General features: G+C 35.2%; 1 protein-coding gene across 1 annotated transcript in view; it reads right to left on the bottom strand.

The window, feature by feature from the left end:
• Window positions 1-4,050: 4,050 nt before the first annotated feature.
• The window catches only part of LOC140151884 (neuronal acetylcholine receptor subunit alpha-10-like), a 56,122-nt gene continuing 39,202 nt past the window's right edge, over window positions 4,051-20,970 (bottom strand). The window contains exons 4-7 of the mRNA XM_072174203.1: window positions 16,652-16,761; window positions 6,536-6,763; window positions 5,250-5,563; window positions 4,051-4,754 (exon numbers count right to left, since the gene is read on the bottom strand). Of these exons, the coding sequence (XP_072030304.1) occupies window positions 4,156-4,754; window positions 5,250-5,563; window positions 6,536-6,763; window positions 16,652-16,761 (1,251 nt within the window). The 3' untranslated portion in view covers window positions 4,051-4,155. The remainder of the gene's footprint in view (window positions 4,755-5,249; window positions 5,564-6,535; window positions 6,764-16,651; window positions 16,762-20,970) is intronic.

Here is a 20,970-nt window from a genome sequence, read left to right on the forward strand (position 1 = left end):
CTTATCATAAATAACGAACCGCTTGTCTTGGGTCACTGAAATTTCAGTGTAGTAATTGAACTCCTTGCCCCTATAATATACATAATTTTTGTTACCACTGTGTTATTAGTTTATGAGAAAAATGCAAAAATAGATACAAATTTATCGAGGGGTATAGTACCCCCTTAAAACAACGACCTTGTATGAAAGGTCTTTGCTTAAACGGATATTGATTACGATTTTAGTATCCAATAATTAAGTTTAAATGAAAATAATAAAAACACGTGTTTATACACTTTCTTCAACAAATTTCTGCAACAACAACAAAAAGTGTGCCACGCAGATGCATCAAGCGTCCACACACTTTGCAGGATTTTGCTGACTACTATGGGCCAAGACACATCATATTATAAACCTTTTAGCAACATTCAAAGACTTGCTGCTAAGAAGCGCTCACCCTATCTATATATACACCCCCAATAAACCATCGCATCCGGGATCAGCTCACTGATTTCTCGTTCAAGTAAACGAGACAAACAAAACAATTAGTCCTCTGCGCAGGGGAATGTCAAGATTCTAACTCAAGTATTCACGAGAACAAACAGAGACTGCGATGGAGCTTGACATCGTCAAACACTACCGCAATACCGATTGAGTTAACTTAACTGTTTCAAGCCTCCTTCAAATACTTAATCTAAAATGTGTGGCCACTCAACTAAAGAAGCATACAGTATAAATAGGCCATACTAATTCGGTTACTGACATCAATTTTAGCCAGGTAAGTACAGACTTGACATTTAATATGGAATATTTTAGCAAAATTCAAGACTTGTTTGGAAGGGTCTGCATAAACCGCACGGGCTAAATATTAATTGTGGTGTGTCGGGAGATGGTGCAAAATAATTGTTTGATAGAAAATGTCCTTTCCACAAGTTTACATTATGGTGCTCATAATGTAGCGAATTTGCCTAAAATGGTGGATTTAGGGAGACTGAATTTGAGATTTCTGAGGACACAATTTCGGACTTTATGTGGAATTATTCTGTTATTATCAAATTTATAGGGGTTTGAGGTGATATTTTCTAAACTTCGTCAGCGAATTGGCATTCATCACATTTGAAATACATTTACCAGTTTTTTGAACATGGGAGGACCTTAAAATATGGACCTTACAAGTGGTACGTTATCAGAAAGTTTGAATGCCCCCCCCCCCCCTTGGGTCAAATGTTATAAACTTACGGTACAAAACCATCTCTGCGGATTACTGGTTGCCCAATGAACTCACATTGTTTCTTTGAGTGGTTACCACTTTTAAGAGCCACATTTTTAAAGCTCTCCTCCCACTTTCTAAACTGGTAGATTACAAGTGCATTTCAGTTTTGATGAACACTTATTGGTATTTAGGTTCAGTAAATATCACTTAAGGGATCCAAAATGAGCGTTTATTGCGTTTCGCCAGTATTTTTTGTGGGACATGAGAGCACCTCAGACCTATCGAATTGCATTCTGAATACGAAGCATGTCTATCTGATATCAAATAATTTTCATTTTTTTAAATCACAATATAATACAAATTTTATGACAAATTATAAAAATTTGATATTTTTCAAATTTTTGATATATAACAGTCCTCGAAGTAAATTATATAAATCTAATGATATATTCTTAAAGTGTATGTAGCAGGGAGGAAAAGCCGACGGTCAATTGAAAATGTTGACCTTTCATATTGAAGATATGGATTTTTTCCCCAAAAAGACATAATTTTTTTTGGTGTTTTGGGAAAAAAAATCCATATCTTCAATACGAAAGGTCAACATTTTCAATTGATCGACGGCTTTTCATCCCACCTATATACACTTTAAGTATAAATCATCAGATTTATAAAGTTTACTTCAAGTACTGTTAAATATCAAAAATATCAATTTTTAATGATTTGCCATAAAATAAAATCAAAATTATTTGATATCAGAAGGACATTCTTCGTATTCAGAATGCAATTCGATATGTCTGATGTGCTCTAATGTCCCAAAATAAATACTGTCCAAACGTTCATACCCCAGCCCGTAAAGCCTCAATAAATTTGATAATATTTATTAATATAATGTTGATCAAATTCAGAATTTTTACCCTCACAAAATCCAATTCAGTCTCCTTAAAGCCGCCATATTCGGCTAATTCACTACATTATGAGCGCCATAATGTAAACTGATGGAAAGCACATTTTCTATCAAACAATTATTTTGCACCATCTTCCGTCACACCCCAATTAATATTTAGCCCGTGCGGTTTATACAGAACCCTTCCAGACTAGTCTTGGAATTTTGCGAAAAAATATTCCATACTAAATGTTAAGTCTGCAGTTCTCATCATAGGATACTAGCCCTTGAATCCGTTATTAAAAGGAAATTTTATTTACAGTAACCAAAACTTATTCAATTGAAGCGATTTTGTGAACAATTTTGACACTATTGTTTCTTTAAATAGTTGACGGTGTCCAAAATAGAAGCCAAATTGGCTACATTTGAAAACTACAAGAGTACACGAGCAAGAGCAATTACGCGAGCATCGTACGTTTACTACCTGGTTAACGTTGTCTACTCATCTCCCAATTTCAACTACTACTACTGATGATGACTACTACTGATGATGATGAAGATGATGATGATGATGATGGTGATGATGATGATAGTGGTGATAATAATGGTGATATGTTTTTATGAGAATCTGTTAGAATATTGCAATTGTCATGTTGTTGTTTTCTTACTATGAAAGTACATTGTTCGTAAATTGTTCGGAATAGCAAACTTTAAGGAATGACTAGCCCATTCCAACTTCGTATTTGATAAATTGTTACTTTAATACTACATTGCTACATAAACCATTTTGTTTTGCATTTGTTTATAACTGTACATACGCAAAATCCCTGAACAGAGGAATGCCGGTGGCTAACAAGTGTTACTTTCAAAGACCTCGAATAAACTGACATTTGTTTAGACAAAAATTAACAACAACATGTACAACTGGTGAATATTGCATACATCGGAGCTCAAAGATAATCTCATTATGTAGTCTTATGTAACTTCCTCCGTGCATGACATGGGAGCGTGGGGATTTCTTGCTGAGTATAAAACTTTTCAAATCAGTATACCGTCGGAAAACAATCACGCACGTGTTGTCAAACACGATATTATATTTTACATAAATTCTGTTTCAATTTTATATATCATTGTAGCATCGCGTTGAAAATATTACTCATTAAGTTGCAGACTTTGTACATTTCATGATTGGTTATTTGGTTTTCCCCGAGGGAATATTGGTCACTTTTACTGTGCTTTAATATAATATATTAACGATATTTGATACCACTATACTTGTAGATAAATGCAAAAATATCAGAGCTCTCCGTGTTCCTGCGGATGTTCAAGCCAACTACACATCGCCGATATAGATGGTATTATATACAAATGAATTTAATAATACCAAAATAAGAACAATCTAGTTGTTTAGTGAGGACTTTTTTCTTTCAAATCTTTGGCGTGATATCTCAAATCTAAAATTATGCTACCCATATTGTTAGTGGAAGCGCAGTGCAAGTTTTAGCACACGGATTAATTTGGTTGCCTCACTATCAATTCAGTGCTATTAAGAAACTCTTCCAAATAAGAGGGATTTATTCCACTGAGAAGTGCGGCAGCGAGAGTTAACGTTGATATACTATACTAAACACAACAAATATAATAAGCAAACAGCGATCTACAACGACCGCCACTTGATGCCAGTCAGAACGGATAGCTTCTGTTAGTTTTTTCTCCTGGATATCTTTTACGACATATTCCAGCCGTTTTTTCGTCTCACTATTCTCATTTTCACAAGCCCTACTCTGTGAGCGAGCTGTGCTACTGCGATTAGGCATTTGATGGTCAAGATAAATGCAAACAAATCAACGCTCTCCGTGTTCCTGCGGTTGTTGAAGCCAAATACGCATCGCGATATACTAGTAAATGATATTATATACAAATAAATTGATATCAAAATAAGAACAATCTTCTTGTTTAGTCGTGGCTCTTTTTTTTCTTTCAGATCTTTGGCGTGATATCTCAAATCTAAATGTTGACAACCATACGTAAAGATACCCATATTGTTTATGGAAGCGCAATGCAAGTTTTAGCACACGGATTAATTTGGTTGCCTCACTATCAATTCAGTGCTATTAACAAACTCTTCCAAATAAGAGTGATTTATTCCACTGAGAAGTGCAGCAGCGAGAGTTAACGTTGATACTATACTAAACACAACAAATATAATAAGCAAACAGCGATCTACAACGACCGCCACTTGATGCCAGTCAGAACGGATAGCTTCTGTTAGTTTTTTCTCCTGGATATCCTTTACGACATATTCCAGCCGTTTTTTCGTCTCACTATTCTCACTATCACAAGCCCTACTCTGTGAACGAGTTGTGCTGGTGCGATTAGGCATTTGATGGTTATGGGTCACTCTGGATGTATGTTCATTCCTATATTCACATTGTTCTTCGTCACCATTTTGCAAAACTATGTGTTCCCCTTCTTCTAATGGATTGATTTTTTGTACATTAAGATTCAGTATTTGCGATCTTTCCAGGTGCCGTAGACAGACAATAGTTGGCAGGACGTCTAGGAAGAGCCATCGTATGCAGCGCGGAACAGGACGTGCACTAGATCCGATGTGAATCACAAGAACAGTACAAACGACGGATAGACAAACCATGACGATCATGACGAGGAAGAAAGTATCTGAAAATTGAGAGGGAAAAACCAGTCTCATTATATAATCTCATTATACATGTTATATACCTAATACGATATATGTGGTCTTATATAATTATAAAAGCTGGCATATGGTGGTAAATTAGACAGACAGTTTGTTTTCATTTTCTCATGAAATGAAGAATTGGTCGATGACAAATTGTAATTTATTGAGGCTCTTGTTAATATAATTACATAACATGCATAATAATATGTGGACTTTAATAGCAATGAATGATATTTACATGGTATGTTATGAAATTATTGAATTGAGTTTTTGGAATCTGTTAGCAAGCTATCCCACAAGAGCTCACAAGTGATCACTCGTTTATTTGGAAGCAAGGGGAATACATCAAAGAATAGGAAATGCGTTTTGTTTCGACACAATATAATGACAGGAAAGTAGGTACAAGTAATAACGATGACAAAGTTCTCCTTATACCTATATATTAAAGCCGGTGGCGACACATTGATATTACTTACCTATAATGGGCGAGTCTTCTCCGCTAGGTGGCATAATATCAGCAATAATTTGTTGAAAAACTACTAACGCCAATAAATTGGTGATAGATAGAGTTAATTTCTCTCCACAGTCTGGAGGTAGATAGAATACTAATATAGACAAGATGGAGAGAAATGTTACAGGCAGAATAAGATGAACCACATAGAATTCTGCTCGTCTCTTGAAGGTCAAGCGATACACCACTTCAGAGAAATCATCTGGACAACAGGAATACCAAGTGGTTTGATGCCGCACTTTAACGGATATCATATCCCAGACTCCATTTTCAAGGTACCTGTGGGAGTATCAAAAAAGCAAAATGAATGAAAATTGTTCTTGTGAAAAAAACTAAGCATTACGCGAATCTCTCCTACTTCTTGCACACTAATACATTCTTTAATACATAATGACATTTCTGAAATCGATTGGAGACAGGATAAAATGATATATCGAATCAATGCGTATAACCATGATATCTCAAAATGTAAAATCAAGAATTTACTCAATATATCTTGTACTTTCATGCTCTGAGAGTTTTTGTATAACGGCATGTATTTATGCAAAATGATTTTCGATCCCGCCATAGTTGATTTAACCCTGGTTTTGTTGAACTCTTTAACATCAATTTCAAGTTCGTTTTGGCATGTGTGGGCAACTTTTATTAGTTTCATTATTTCAAATTTATTCATAATACACATAAAAACAGATATATTGAAAAGGAAAATAGTTAAGGCCAGCGGGTTGATAAGGCATATACAACGACCAGGCTCAAACATCCCCAGGCATATTATACAACAGCACATTACGGCAAAATATTCCAGGTTATAAAAGAATATATCCAAAAATATTATTTTTTTAGAAAAATATCATACTTCTTGCCCATATCTGACTATGCAAATGCAATTTATTTGCATCTTATTCACAATGTATACATGCCAAGGAAAATAGAAGGGCAGAGGAAGAAATATAGAAAATGTAAGTGAGTCAATTTCATTCGGCGAAGAAGTAATTAAGTAAAGTATGATGACATTGCTGTCTGAAGGATGGGAAGGATATGAATTGCTGTTGCTCCGATGTACTGACGACGAAAGTTATTAGGTTGCTAATGTTAATATTGTTCTGGTTGAAAAAGTACCAATTGTAGTTATTCCATTTCATGAAATTGCACACAGGTTCTATTTGTTGTTGAGTACTGCGGTGATTTCAAAAACGAAATGGTGATATGGTGGTGATGTTGACTGCTGTTGTTATTGTTGTTTGCTCTTACCTGTCTTGCTTAGCTAGTCTCCCCATATCTGCTTGCATATGAATTTGTTTATCGGTATAGGACCATGATGCCATTTTCATTTCACAGACTTGGGTATCAAACGGGAAGAACTTCACATGTACACGACATGAACTGGTAAGCACAGCCGGAGTTAACCATTCAACAAAGCCATCTTGAAACACCAAGGCTAAATTTCCTGGCATATATCGTTCAAATGCAGGATCGACACTAGTGATGGGAATAAAACAAAACAAGGTTTAAGTATAAAGACTCTACAACACTAATCATCAATTCAAGTTAAGGCGAGTGGGATTGCAAGAGCCATATTATTCCAGTTTGGGCCAGCTGAACTAAAACAACTGGAGTGCTCTCCTCAATATTGATCTTGTAAAGGGCACGGTGGCTCAGTGGTTACGGCCTTGGACTCATATTCCGAGAGCTTGCTCGACGTGCGTTGGTTCGATTCCCCGTCCCACCACCGTGTTGCGCCCTTGGGCAAGGCGATTTGCCTCGCTTGCCTCACCCCACCCAGGTGCAATGGGAAGCTGTTAGGGGTAGTCACAGTCGTTGTACTGATGGACCCTGCGCCACTTGTAGGCTGCAAACGTGGTTCCGACATATTCTAATGACGGGGGAATAAATATAAAGCGCTTTGAGGCTGTTTACGGCATAAAGCGCTATATAAATATCTACATTTATTTGTATTTACATTTGTTAAAATAGAAAACGAGTCAAAGAAGCCCAAAATCGCACCTATATTTTTATAGGTCTTGAGTTTGTTCAGTTTGTTGAGTTAAGATAAAAAAATATAAAAATAAAAGTTTTGGACATTATAACCCCCTCCCTAGTCAAATCATGCACATTGGGCGGAAATGACATTATCTTCTTGTAGATCCCATACCATTCCTCTTTTATGAGGGTCATTCAAAACGTGCTACCTCCATCGTCACATCTTTGTTATCTTTTAAGATAACAAAAAGGTCCCAGGCAATTGAAATTTCCCATGATTATACTCATTAATCTTGGCTACAAAATGCAATTTATTTGATTAAAATGAGATTTGTGGTTGTAAAGATGTGTTGCTTTAGAGTGAATACAGATTTGGTACGTCGGAAACAGTCCGAAAAGTAAGGCTAATTTTGATTAAAAAGGTTGCCCATATATATGTGGAAATCATTACAGATTTATTTCTGAAAATGATTAAATTGCTTTATTTTTTTTCAAATAATTTAATATGTAATGCTTGCAGATAGTACCGTTTGATTGGGTATCATGTCTTGTGCACATCAACACTGATACATGTTAAGAATAGCCTTCATATCGACCCATTTCCATAAGTTGTTGACTTCGATCGGGAGAGCACTTGTTGGTTCAGGTCGTATAAATTTGGTTCATAAATCAAACATTTGTCGTATGCACAGTTTTTTATTTTGTAAGTATCAAGGTTATTAACAAACTGTGCATCTTATTTCCACGTCAACATGCATCAATTGCATAAAATAAGGACGTAATTACAAATTATCCTTAAACGTGGTCTTGTCGAAATCTGGAAAATTTCACTAACATGTGTGTGTCTGTTGAACCCTTCGATGCTTGCTTCTCATATAAAACACGTTTTATTTTGTTTTGAAGTCCCAAGGCATGTCAGGGAGCTCAAAATGAGTAAAGTAAGCAGTTGGAAAACCGCATCTTAGAAAACAAATTGTGGGGAATATCCAAAGCTACAATATGATGCTTACTAAACATTACTAAACATTACTAAAAAAACATATCTAAACTACCAAAAATAACTTTTATATGGTAGCCACGATTTAAGAGTGCAATCATGGGTAATTTCAATATCCTGGCACATAAGATAACAGAGTTGTGATGAAGGAGGTAGAACTTTTTGAATGATCCTCGTATATGTCAGCTTTACTTGTCTCAATATTTGATTGCAAACACCGGTAGGTCATGCTCCCTTCGAATCCGCCTTAAAGCTAACGCACAAAAACGCTATTCAGTACTGAATGTTATAAAATATTAATGACTATATGCTATATTATATGACATAATAATGCAATTTAACAATGATAATTGCATAATGTAAGAATTGCATTGTTAAGCATGAATATGTGATTTTAATGGCTGTAAGGAATTGAACATAATAAGCGCCAATTAGTCAGTATACACCACTTCAGAGGCGTGTTGCAGTACAATTGTGTATCTATTCTAGTATCTGGTAAACAGCATTGTTCGGGATCCTTGACACAATTCACCTGTACGTCATATTTCAAAAGAATTGCTTTTTAGTTATTAAACTGGGACAGATGGGAAACTAAAAAAAAGTGAAAATACATGATGAAATACATGCCTTTGTAATGAATGGTTTACATCTAAGGTACATAGAAGCAAAATGTATAATTTATGTGGGCGTGCTATTACTTGGCACTCATCCGATGCGTCTGAAAAGCATGGTAAGGAAACAGGGTGTTCAATCTGTCTTCTTGTACTTGAAACATTCTCTTGTATTTTGATGTGATGATTTTGAAATAAAAGTTGAACCTACATAGACTATCTCTGCGCCTGACAGTTGCAATGTACATACATTGTAACAGATTAAAAGCAATCAAACGAAGGAAGCAACATGCATGAAACATTATTTCTGAGAGAATGGAAAGAGTGAACCGATCTATAAGAAGTTGAACTCGAGAGTAATGCGTACTGCTTATCCAAACATTGCACTAAAAGTTGGCGAGTTTTGCTACATCGATTTTTAGATGTTACATCATTATGCTGATCCCTCACACGTGTAACATTAGTGTCTTTGAAAAGAGCAGTATTGTAGTCAATCTTTCATTGCACACATACACAGGTGATTAGTGCATCCTGCTTATAGAGCGAAGCAATATATTCAAAAATTGGATGCACCCATTGCTATGGTAATTAATCAGGTTACGTAACTACTTCTACGGTGAAATGAGAGCACAATATGGCAAGTATGCGATTGCATTGATATTGACGTACATATTGGTTCTGTTTACCATAATGAGCCTGTAAATATGCCCTCATTTCAAATTATGTTGGTTTCTCTTTTGTTCAGAAACCAAAAATCAAGGGATTAAAAAGTGGCTCAGATCTGGTCTGCAATCATAACACTATTGTGCTGGGAGGACACAGTAGTGTATATAACCATAAGCATATAATGGCCTATTGTGCTAATATAATATTAACGGATATCTATCACCGCGGGCGGTAGTTGATCTGATTTTAAGTCTTACTTCAGAGAAGTCTGTCGAAGGAGGCATACTTTCATGTCACCGTATAACTGCACCCCGAGTTCTACGGCCGACCCATGGCCTAGAAATCATGCGCGTACATATTGAGGTGGGGGGGGCTTTGTTTGTTTGTATGAAACATAAACGATGCATATTGATGGAGATGATTTGATTATGAATTAGTTTATTATCCCCGGTAAGCACAGCCCATACCTCTTACCTAGGCTCCCCTCTCCCGTACCTATATAACCCCCTATTCCCTAATTGTCTCCTTCTCCAGTCCTCGCCCCATCCTACATTCGATATCTCCTCCTCTATCTCTCGAGCTCTCCTCCCCCTTCTCTTTCCACTTCCAATGCTCTCTCCCATCTGTTTCTCTTTCGCCCTCCCCTTACCCCCCCCCCACCCCACCTGCCACCCTCTCTATACTGGATATAGGAAGTAATAATAGCTTCAATCTTCAATCGATTCCCGTGTATACGATATGCATATGAATAAGACACTCGAATAGCCTTCAAGTGTCTTATTCTTTTATAATCTGGGTTAAATATTTCGATGGTCTATTTGGTTCACAGAGAAATAAGCTATAGCTAATTTGGAAATAGAATTCATGTTTTCAGATTTCATGATTGACTTGTTCGACTTCTCTGCTCGTTAATATTAACTTCAAACCAAGTGATTATCTCCTTCACACGTTTATATAACAAACTGAAATAAAAACCGAATCTCCTTGCAACAAATTTTAAGTTTCTAACAAAGGGTAGAAACAAAGATATCGATAATCATGTCAGTCAAGAGCTTAGGCAGGATAATAGGAAACCACGTGACCAAAACCAAAACTAAAGGTTAATATTTGAAATCTTATACATAAACTTATAGCGTAACTGATAAAAATATTGCAGTTGTAGTCTACCATGAGAAGGATTCCCTAATAGTATTCTTTATTACCTAATAACCCGTACTGATCTCCTTTAAATCAAATGGATAATGATTCATAAAAGTTGAAACAAAATTGCATGCAATCGTCACCTATACTAGGAATGGACAATTGTAAATTCTTATGATAGCATATTTTTCACTCTGCTGCTTATGATTAGTAATGACCATGTCGACATTTGGCAAGGATTGCCACGTCCCAGCTTTATTAAACACGCAAGTGATACGGTTATATGACGTTTAGAAGGGCCGATGTTAAGTAGTGATCGGATAGGCTATTCAAGAACTTATTAGCACCCCTAAAGAAAAAGGTCCTAGGGAGAACAAATATCATTTAGCAGTGGAAATTCTAAAAACTAAATCACATTCTTGTCCAAATACAGCATGTATCACAAGATATGTTAAATTTGAAATTAATTTAAAACTACAAAGCCATATCGAAAATATTGCTTTATTTGCGGCGCGTAGCATGATGCCGGATGGTTTTTTGTATGTGATCCAGAGCTTGTGCTTTGAAGTGACAGTCAATTTGCAGGGCATAACAAAATTCACCTGGTCCAATTTCTATACATTAAGTCATAGGCAATTCTAGAAGTCTGGTACGTCACACCACGCTAGGTATAGGGAAAAATAATCTGCTTTTTCTGATATATGAAGGAATTCTCATTTTAGTATTCAACAATAATTTACATGTCTTCCTCAGGAAAAATGGTGATTTTAATTTTGGTATAGTGAAGATTTGGATGTCAATGTCGGTAGTAAATATGTAATAACAAGCAACAACCATTTCGGATTTTTGTTTGACAAAACCAAGTGAATTGTTACTCATTAAAATATTTCGTCCTGCATATCGGTATGACTGATATGGTCGTCTGATCCACTTTCCCGGCAAACAAGTTTGAGTGGTGTCGGTGTTTCTTAGTCTCTTTTACAGACATTAGTAATGGATCGTAAACATGACTTAAGAGGTATGTGCCCTCCTCTCTGTTTAAGGCCTTGGTGACCCGTCTCCTTATTTCCATTGCTTCCCGAACACAAAAAACCACGCGAACATGTTTGCCGGGAAAGTGGATCAGATGACAATATCAGTGATAAAGTCCTCCGATATGCAGGACGATATATTTTAATGAGTAACAATTCACTTGGTTTTATGTAGGACGAAATATTGTAGTGAATAAAAATACACTTGGTCTTGTGAAACAATTTTTTTACTGAAGAAACTTGATGAATATAATACAATAATTTTATTAGACTCATCGACTCATTCACAATGTGATCCAACGGAATGGGTGTTTACAAATGTATTTGTATCCCCTAGTTGAGGTAGCGATTATAGGCTATCAGTCTTTCGTCTTCCATTAAGGGCTGGGGTATGAACGTTTGGACAGTATTTATTGTGGGACATTAGAGCACATCAGACATATCGAATTGCATTCTGAATACGAAGAATGTCATTCTGATATCAAATAATTTTGATTTTTGAAATTCGCAATTTAATACACATTTTATGGCAAATCATTAAAATTGATATTTTTGATATTTAACAGTACTTGAATTAAACTTTATAAATCTGATGATTTATACTTAAAGTGTATGTAGGTGGGATGAAAAGCCGACGATCAATTGAAAATTTTGACCTTTCGTATTGAAGATATGGATTTTTTTTCCCAAAACACCAAAAAATTTAGGTCTTTTGGGAAAAAATCCATATCTTCAATATGAAAGGTCAAAATTTTCAATTGACCGTCGGCTTTTCCTCCCTGCTACATACACTTTAAGAATATGTCATTAGATTTATATAATTTACTTCGAGGACTGTTATATATCAACAATTTGAAAAATATCAAATTTTTATAATTTGTCATAAAATTTTATTATTGTGATTTTCAAAAATGAAAATTATTTGATATCAGAAAGACATGCTTCGTATTCAGAATGCAATTCGATAGGTCTGAGGTGCTCTCATGTCCCAAAAAAATACTGTCGAAACGCAATAAACGCTCATTTTAGATCCCTTAAGTCTTTCGTTGAAATGGTGGAAGCAAAATGATCTACTGCTTCAAAATTATGATCGAATTTTCTTTAACATGCAAGGGGATATTGGAAAATCAATGTTCATTCAATTCATTATAAATAAGTGGGATTTACTGGATCAGCGGTTTCCCGAAAACGCTTTCTACAGATTAGAAGTCAGAATAATTAAAAAGTCAAACAACAGTAAGCCTTGTCTACGAATTTCCATCTAGACTGGCAGGTTTTGTCTATTAGGAAACAAGCAAACCAATATTGATGACAATTTATAAAATTTACATTTTTATTTGTAGTCTTGTGTCCATGACCAAGTTATTGAGTAAGAGATTGGATATATTTGGTAACTTCACCCCATATCATTTTCCCCATTTGGCAGGATATGGCGGACCAGACTCGACATTTGATTCATAAATATGTCGAAATATTAGAACAATTTTTATTGCAACTCACAACTGGGTTTGTCAAAATTTTACACGCAGTGCTAAGTAACTATTCAGCGGTCTGTGAGTCTAATAAGAGTAGACCATTACTGATGGACACCTGCTTTATCGCCTCATCTTGGAGAATTATTTCTTTTCTTTCCTCTCCATTTAGTTTCTAATATCAAAGTTGTGATTCGGAGTATAATTGATCTGGCTATGAGCAGCAAAACTACATGTGTGTTGTAATAGGAATTCATTTCTGTCATATTGAGCACGAAGTTAGTGTTATTTTTTGGCCAAGATGGTTGGCAGTTCTTTTCATCTTGATATAGAATATAATCTTGTTGTTTATATTACTCACCTACCTGTTGTGTCACTAGTACAACGATCAAAGTAGTTTCAACAAGGATCATATAGCCTGTCTCCCCTTAGGCACCCGTATGCGGGGAAAACCGCTTTGTGTTGTTTTAGTGCTTGCTTTGCAAGTAGCTCACTTTTTTTTTCTCTCAAGAATTAACTTTCTCCATTCAAAATACAACGAGCGACAACGCGCTTTCACTAAATTAAAAATTAAAAACTGAGCAATGGAACTTTCCTGGCCAATTTATCATATTAATTTAGAAATTAATAATGAATAAAGTACGATTTTAATATTGCAAGCCAACTTGTTAATATGAGTTTGAAAGTATTATGTCTGTGCTCTGGGAGTTAACATATAGTATTTATAGCTGTATCTTTTCTGACGCTTTCCCAATGGCATTTATTGAGCTATCATAGCACGCTGTAAAGTCAACAACATATATCAGTATATGTTTCTCTTGAAGCAGGTCGGGTGTTGTTCTTAATATAGTTTAGTTGTTGTAAACATGACAAACCCACAAAATCACAAATAATAACAACCAAAGCATGACATAGCATTATTAGAAGTGATTTGAAAGCTTTACGGACCTGCGAATTTACTTGGTGTTATTTGAGCCCTTAAATAATTACAATTTCAGGAATTGTAACAACTTATCCCATCTCATGAAATACTTTCAGCTTGTAAACAAGCTTTTTGGTTTGGCCAACTTTGAAATTTCACCCCCTGCATAATATTGTATTTCTGCAAATTAAGAACTGTTCCACTACTCGGATTTTCGTGGACTTTGATGTGTTATTAAATATGATTTTCTGAAATGAATGGTGATTAAATGTGTTCTGTTGCAATTTTTTAGTGGTTAGGGTAGTCACCTATTTTCATTATTTGACTAGATTAATTGAGTCTTCCGTTGAAATGGTTCAAAACAAAATAATCTTACTAAATCTGCTGCTACAAAATTATGATCGAATTTTTTTTAACATGGGGATATTTGGAAAAATGTTCATTCAATTCATTATAAAGTAGGATTTACTGGATCAGCGGTTTCCCGGTAACACTTTCTACAGATCAAAAGAAGTCAAAAAATAATTAAAAAGTCAAACAACAGTACTTAAGCCTTGTCTACGAATTTCCATCTAGAATGGTAGGGTTTGTCTATTAGGAAACAAGCAAACCAATATTTATGAAAATTTATAAAATTACATCGTTACCGATTCTACTATTTTTATTTGTAGTCTTGTGTCCATGACCAAGTTATTGAGTAAGAGATTGGATAACTTTGGTAACTTCACCCCATATCAATTTCCCCATTTGGCAGGATATGGCGGACCAGACTCGACATTTGACTCATAAAATATGTCGAAATATTAGAACAATTTTTATTGCAACTCACAACTGGGTTTGTCAAAATTGTACACACAGTGCTAAGTAACTATTCAGCGGTCTGTGAGTCTAATAAGACCATTACTGATGGACACCTGCTTTATCGCCTCATCTTTTAAATTTATTGTTTTCTTTTCTTGCTCTATTTAGTTTCTAATATCAAAAGTGATTCAGAGTACAATTTACCTGCCAAAACTACGTGTACTACCGACGACCCTGAGTTATAATACAAATTCATATGTCAAATTGAGCACGAACTGCGTGTTATTTTTTGGGCCAAGATGGTTGTCAGTACATTTCATCGTGAGATTGAACATAATCTTGTTGTTTATATTACTTACCTACCTGTTCTATCACTACTGCAACGATCAAAGTAGTTTCAACAAGGATCATATAGCCTGTCTCCCTTAGGCACCCGTTAGCCGGAAAACCGATGTGTGTTGTTTTAGTGCTTGCTTTGCAAGTAGCTCACTTTTTTTCTTTCAAGAATTAACTTTCTCCATTCAAAATACAACAAGCGACAACGCGCTTTCACTAAATTAAAAATTAAAAACTGAGCAATGGAACTTTCCTGACCAATTGATCATATTATTTTAGAAATTAATAATGAATAAAGTACGATTTTAATATTGCAAGCCAGATTGGTAATATGAGTTTGAAAGTACTATGTCCGTGCTCTGGGAGTTAACCTGTAGTATTTGTAGCTGTATCTTTTCTGACGCTTTCCCAATGGCATTTATTGAGCTATCATCGCACGCTGTAAAGTCAACAACAAATATCAGTATCTGTTTCTCTTGAAGCAGGTCGGGTGTTGTTCTTAATATAGTTTAGTTGTTGTAAACATGACAAACCCACAAAATCACAAATAATAACATCCAAAGCATATATGACATAGCAGCATAAGAAGTGATTTGAAAGCTTTACGGAGCCTGCGAATGTACTAGTACCTGTTGTTATTTGAGTCCTTTAATAATTACTTATTTCAGGTCAAACGTCAGGAATTGTAACAACTTATATGGTAACCACTTTATTCCGGAAAGTAAAACAATCCATTATACATGTTTAACCTTAGGCTTGAGATTGAAGAATGACCGCTTCTTGAAAGTCAGAAGCGTAGCTAGGTATTATGGCACCCTGGGCAAGGATGTAGATTGGCGCTTCTTTTGAGGGGAGTCCAAAAGGGTTCACCCTAGTTCTGAGACAATGTTGTAAATAAGTGGGTATAAATCGCCTCTTTTCCTTATCTCATGATACCTAGGTTTTTGACTGTTTAAAAACAAGAAAACTCAATGAATTTGTAAAATATATATTTTTAGGGAGTTGGCGCCAAATAACCCGTGTGTCCACTGATGTTTTCACGTACATCGTGATCGTGTGTTTGTGAATAATTGTCGATGCCTGTACTAAGTTATCATGTTCATAATGCAATCATACACTGTTAAAATTATATCGTTCATCATGGCTAGCAGTTTAGTTGGCAGGAATATTGGGGTTTTTTACAAAATTTTTCATTTTTGAACATCTTTTCTGTTTATTTTAAGAGTGTTATTTTTCAGTTTTAAAACGTAGAAATAACAGCTAAAAAGTCCGTAATGTTTTTGTGTGAGCTTTTGCCAGCAATATTGTATTTCTTCGAACAGTGTTTCCGTGGGTTTTTTTCACAGATATAATTTCAGCATTACTTTTAAACATGTTAAAAGATTTAATTTACTGCTTTTTATGCACTTACTTGCTATATAATGTTATATCAGGTCTCCATATTAGCGAGCCAGGAATATGAATTGAGTCTATTCCACCAAAATCGGATGAATTCCAGGTCAGAAATTCGTCTGTCCATGTCTGGCAAAGGAAAAACAAATAAAAAGATTGCATGTCTATAATTTGTACTTAATCATACTAGACATCAGGTGAAACACATGTGTGTTGGGCACCGTTGTTTGATAGCATGTAGAACTGTATTAATTTTAAAGCAAAGTTGAACACTGATGGCGCTATTTATCTTAAATCTTGTTTGCATCTTTACAATGGGTAGATAATTGTATAATGACAATAAAACATCAAAAATGAGTAACACAGAGCAAGGACATTTTCAAACTACTTTTTATCATGAAATGAAAGGAATAACTCATTTTATTGGGCTAAATTAAATTTAAATTGTATGTAAATAGCGCCCTCAATCTGCACACAAAGTTTCAGTTTAAAGAATAAAAATTACCACAAAAGGTCAGCAAAAGATGGAAAATTTGATAAAGAAAAGAAAATTTAAGTTAAAGATAGCTAAATATATATGTGATAGCTGTTGGCATTGTGAAGGTCTAGAATTGAAAATTATGTAATGTTTTGTTTGAAACATTGTTAACAAATGAGCACATCAAATAACCGTGTGGGGGCCCGAAGCCTTCCATCGGGATGTTCCACTATTAACTATTAGTATGATTTCACTGATTCTTAAGATTTAAAAATCTTAAATTGGGATAACCTCTGAACGGTATTGACAATGAAAGCGTGGCTTATGCAGAAAGTTCAATTGCAAATTGTGCTCACGTCTTTTGTAAATCACTTTAGCATACTCTGGTTTTAATAAATTTTAAATGATCCACTGACCTTCTTTTTATATCTTCACATAAGAAATTGAAGACATCCTATTTTGTGAAAGGTGTTACTCGATTTATTTGTCACCGGGTATTTAACTCTGTGATCTTAACCCGATTCAAATTGATTAGGGCATTTTACCAGGGAAGTGCCACTTCCCCGATTTTACTTCGGGAGATTTTTTTCAGTGCATTACATTTCGGTCATAATAAGGTGTTTTGATATGCACTACCTGTTTACTATTGCATTTCTTTGTCGTTGTCAACAGACCTGGTAATGTGCTCTACGTTAAAGTCTAAGGTCTTGCTGGTAAATTTGACGCGCTCCTCTTCGATCAGAGCAGAGGCCGTATTCATACGGGCACGTTATTTCACCCATATCAGATTTAATGGCCATTATCCACATGTCCAAAAGGTTGATACGCCGTAATATACGCGGTGTGCGTTATTGGCAATAGAAAATGATCACCGTACGGCTATTGCTTTTTCCATATTTGTGGGTATCACTACGTAATAGTAGGTATTAATATACCTACTAATATTTTTTTTTTTAATATAATTTCTGTAAGTCTTGACATCTTGGTTATCACCATCTCAATCTAAAGATTTCCGAAATCTTAAGTTATTGACACACTTGGACAATTGGACACACCTAGCGAGATAGATCGGAAGTACATGCAGGTGAACAGATGGATGTTGTCTCAGTAATCGGGCACTCCGCCAGATCAGGTTTCCTTTTTGCACTTTACTGGATACTAGTTCCGGTGCTGTTGAGGAAAAATTATAGTGAAGGTAAAGGTTTATGCCTGTGTTTACTGACCGGAGTGCCCATCTCTCTTTCGGAGTGGCTTGGGACCCCGGGGCCAGACTCCTCTGTACATGTACAATGTGGGGGTCCGCTACTCCTCACGCGCAACGAGTATGTCCGCGTGTTCCAGCTTTTAAGTCGGTACCCATTCACACCTGGGTGAAGTGAAGCAAATGGGATTTTAAAAGATGCCCTGCCAAAGGACACAACAAGTTGACTGCGACGAACTCACAACCGTGTGATCATAATTCTAATCGAAACCATAAATGCTTATGCAAACAAACATTTGAATATACTTCGGAACATATTTGTAGCAATAGAGGATAACTTCCACGTTTATTTTTTCAGTTTAAATATAGTACCAAGATTGAGAAGAAGTGACGGTAGAATATGAAAGCCACAATGTACGATTTACGTCATATTCTAATTTTGTTATCATTGGTTATTCTTTGCCCAATATGCTGATGAAATAATACTAGTAATAACTGCATGCTTGGATGGGTTACTGTCCATACGAAATATAAAGGTGAAGTGAAAGAACCCCCACTGGCTGTTTTGACTGTTTAACATGGAGCTCCATGTGGGACTTAACCAATTTCATATTATAGATCGTACATTATGTCTTTAACTGAAGTAAACAAGGTACAGAACCAAGCGTTCTTACATTGTAAATTATTATGGTCTACCATTTAAACCAAGATGACGAATAGCCCAATACCTTTTGTGCAAGCACAAGAGTACAAAAGCACAAAAGTGGAGTACTTTATAGCTTAGATTTCCCTAGAGTTCGTAGCAAATTCGACCATCAGTAATAGAGTAAATTGCGATTGACGGTATCTTTGGTAGAAGATTTGTTGCTCATAAACTGTAGTGTCTTGTTCTTCAACATGCAATAACAACTTTTTGAAATAATGAGCACTAATATTACAAACACAACGTTAAATTTGTCATCGATTGTACATAAGCATAATTTTATTCATTTTATTTGGTAAACACCTGGTAAACACCATATACTACTAAAAAAATCAAGGATCTTATTATGAATATCACCAACAACCGCGAACCCACTTTCACATTAAATCACAGCTAGAAAATCCTTCTTTTTTTTACCTGAAAATGAACAGAATAAAACTAATAAAAGTGTGAATTTCAAGCTCTATTTTATCAACGGATCAATTTCATGATAAGTTTTATTACAATTCGATCCCAAATAATAACTCGGCTTCAAACAGATGATTTCAACTACATTGTGAGAGTTAAAACGGTATAAAATACAGAGAACAATATTATTTCTTGTTTTGTTTATTTTCACTAAGCCAAGCACTTTCGTGTCTAGAATGAAAGGAACATCTAATGCTTTGAGGATTACTATTATAAATTGAACCTTTCAAAGTATTTGGACTTTTTAGCTTCATATTTGGCATCTAAAGAAATATTTATTCGTATGAATGAAACAAAAAGAGCATAAATTTGTTGAGTGGTTACTTTAAATTGCAAAAAAGACTTCGAAAAATGACTTCTTTAAAAAGTGGAAATTTCAAACACATAAAATAGATACTTTTATGTGATTTTTATATAACTTGACGTGCCCTAAATCGATATACAGGGTGTAACAATAAAATTTATACAATTGCATTTTGACTTCTCTGGCAAAAACTAAAAGAGTCATGGCACTAATGTTATATGCTATACAATTAGTAATATCTTGGCTAAAAGAAGACGTTTAGTTGGTTTCTTTACTAGCTTGGGTTCAAAAGTTATGTCCGATTAATTAAAAAGTCCAGAAAACGTGTTGGGCCACTTTTGCCATGTTTGCGCACATCAAGTTTGTACCGCGTAGATATGCTTATCGTGCATTAAACATCAAAGAACTGACACAAAAGAATTATAAGCCGTGTTTCTTCATATAATTAACATGATCTTTCTTTAAAATCTATAAGATTAGAAGTCGTGAAATTTCTTTCAAATTATCTTATAAATAAAATGATTTCTCATATCCCTGAGATATCGTTGGTAAAACTGAGAACAGTTTTTGCATCCATAAGTACAAGACAATAGGATTCTGAAATTAAGTTCAGCTTGGCTTCTAGCTGTTCTGGGCCGACCACTATTGCCAGCATTTCTGTTAACAAATTCCACATACTTCTCATAGTTATATGTAATTGTATGCCTTGATGGAAGACATGGGTTTCGAAAATGAGCTATAAAGAATCTGCTTGACTCCATGTGCTACCGAATGTCACAACCATAAAAATACGCTCTTCCAACGTGAATTGGGATTGAAGTTGTTGAGCTGCAGCCACGATTTCTAGTAAATGAGGTTGTTATGCCAGTGATTAGTTGCGACTTTCAAAAACTCAAGGAGATATTCTATTATGTAATCATTTCTACCACTTCCAATACCCCATTGTTTAAAACTACCTATCATAAGAGCATCGTCCATGGTTCCAACTCTATTCAGTCACTTTTGTAACAGTTTGGACAAAAGTGGCCCAAACGGTTTTAAGACTAGGTTACATAATTGGCCATATCTTCACTTTTATACCGTCGATTTTATTGAAACAAAACTTAGCTGGTGGCTAAAGATATTATCTTGATAGACATATAAATACCAAACCACAAAATAAGCGGCATACTTGTGTCATTCTA

Source organism: Amphiura filiformis, chromosome 5 (assembly GCF_039555335.1).
Source record: "Amphiura filiformis chromosome 5, Afil_fr2py, whole genome shotgun sequence".
Lineage (NCBI taxonomy): Eukaryota > Metazoa > Echinodermata > Ophiuroidea > Amphilepidida > Amphiuridae > Amphiura > Amphiura filiformis.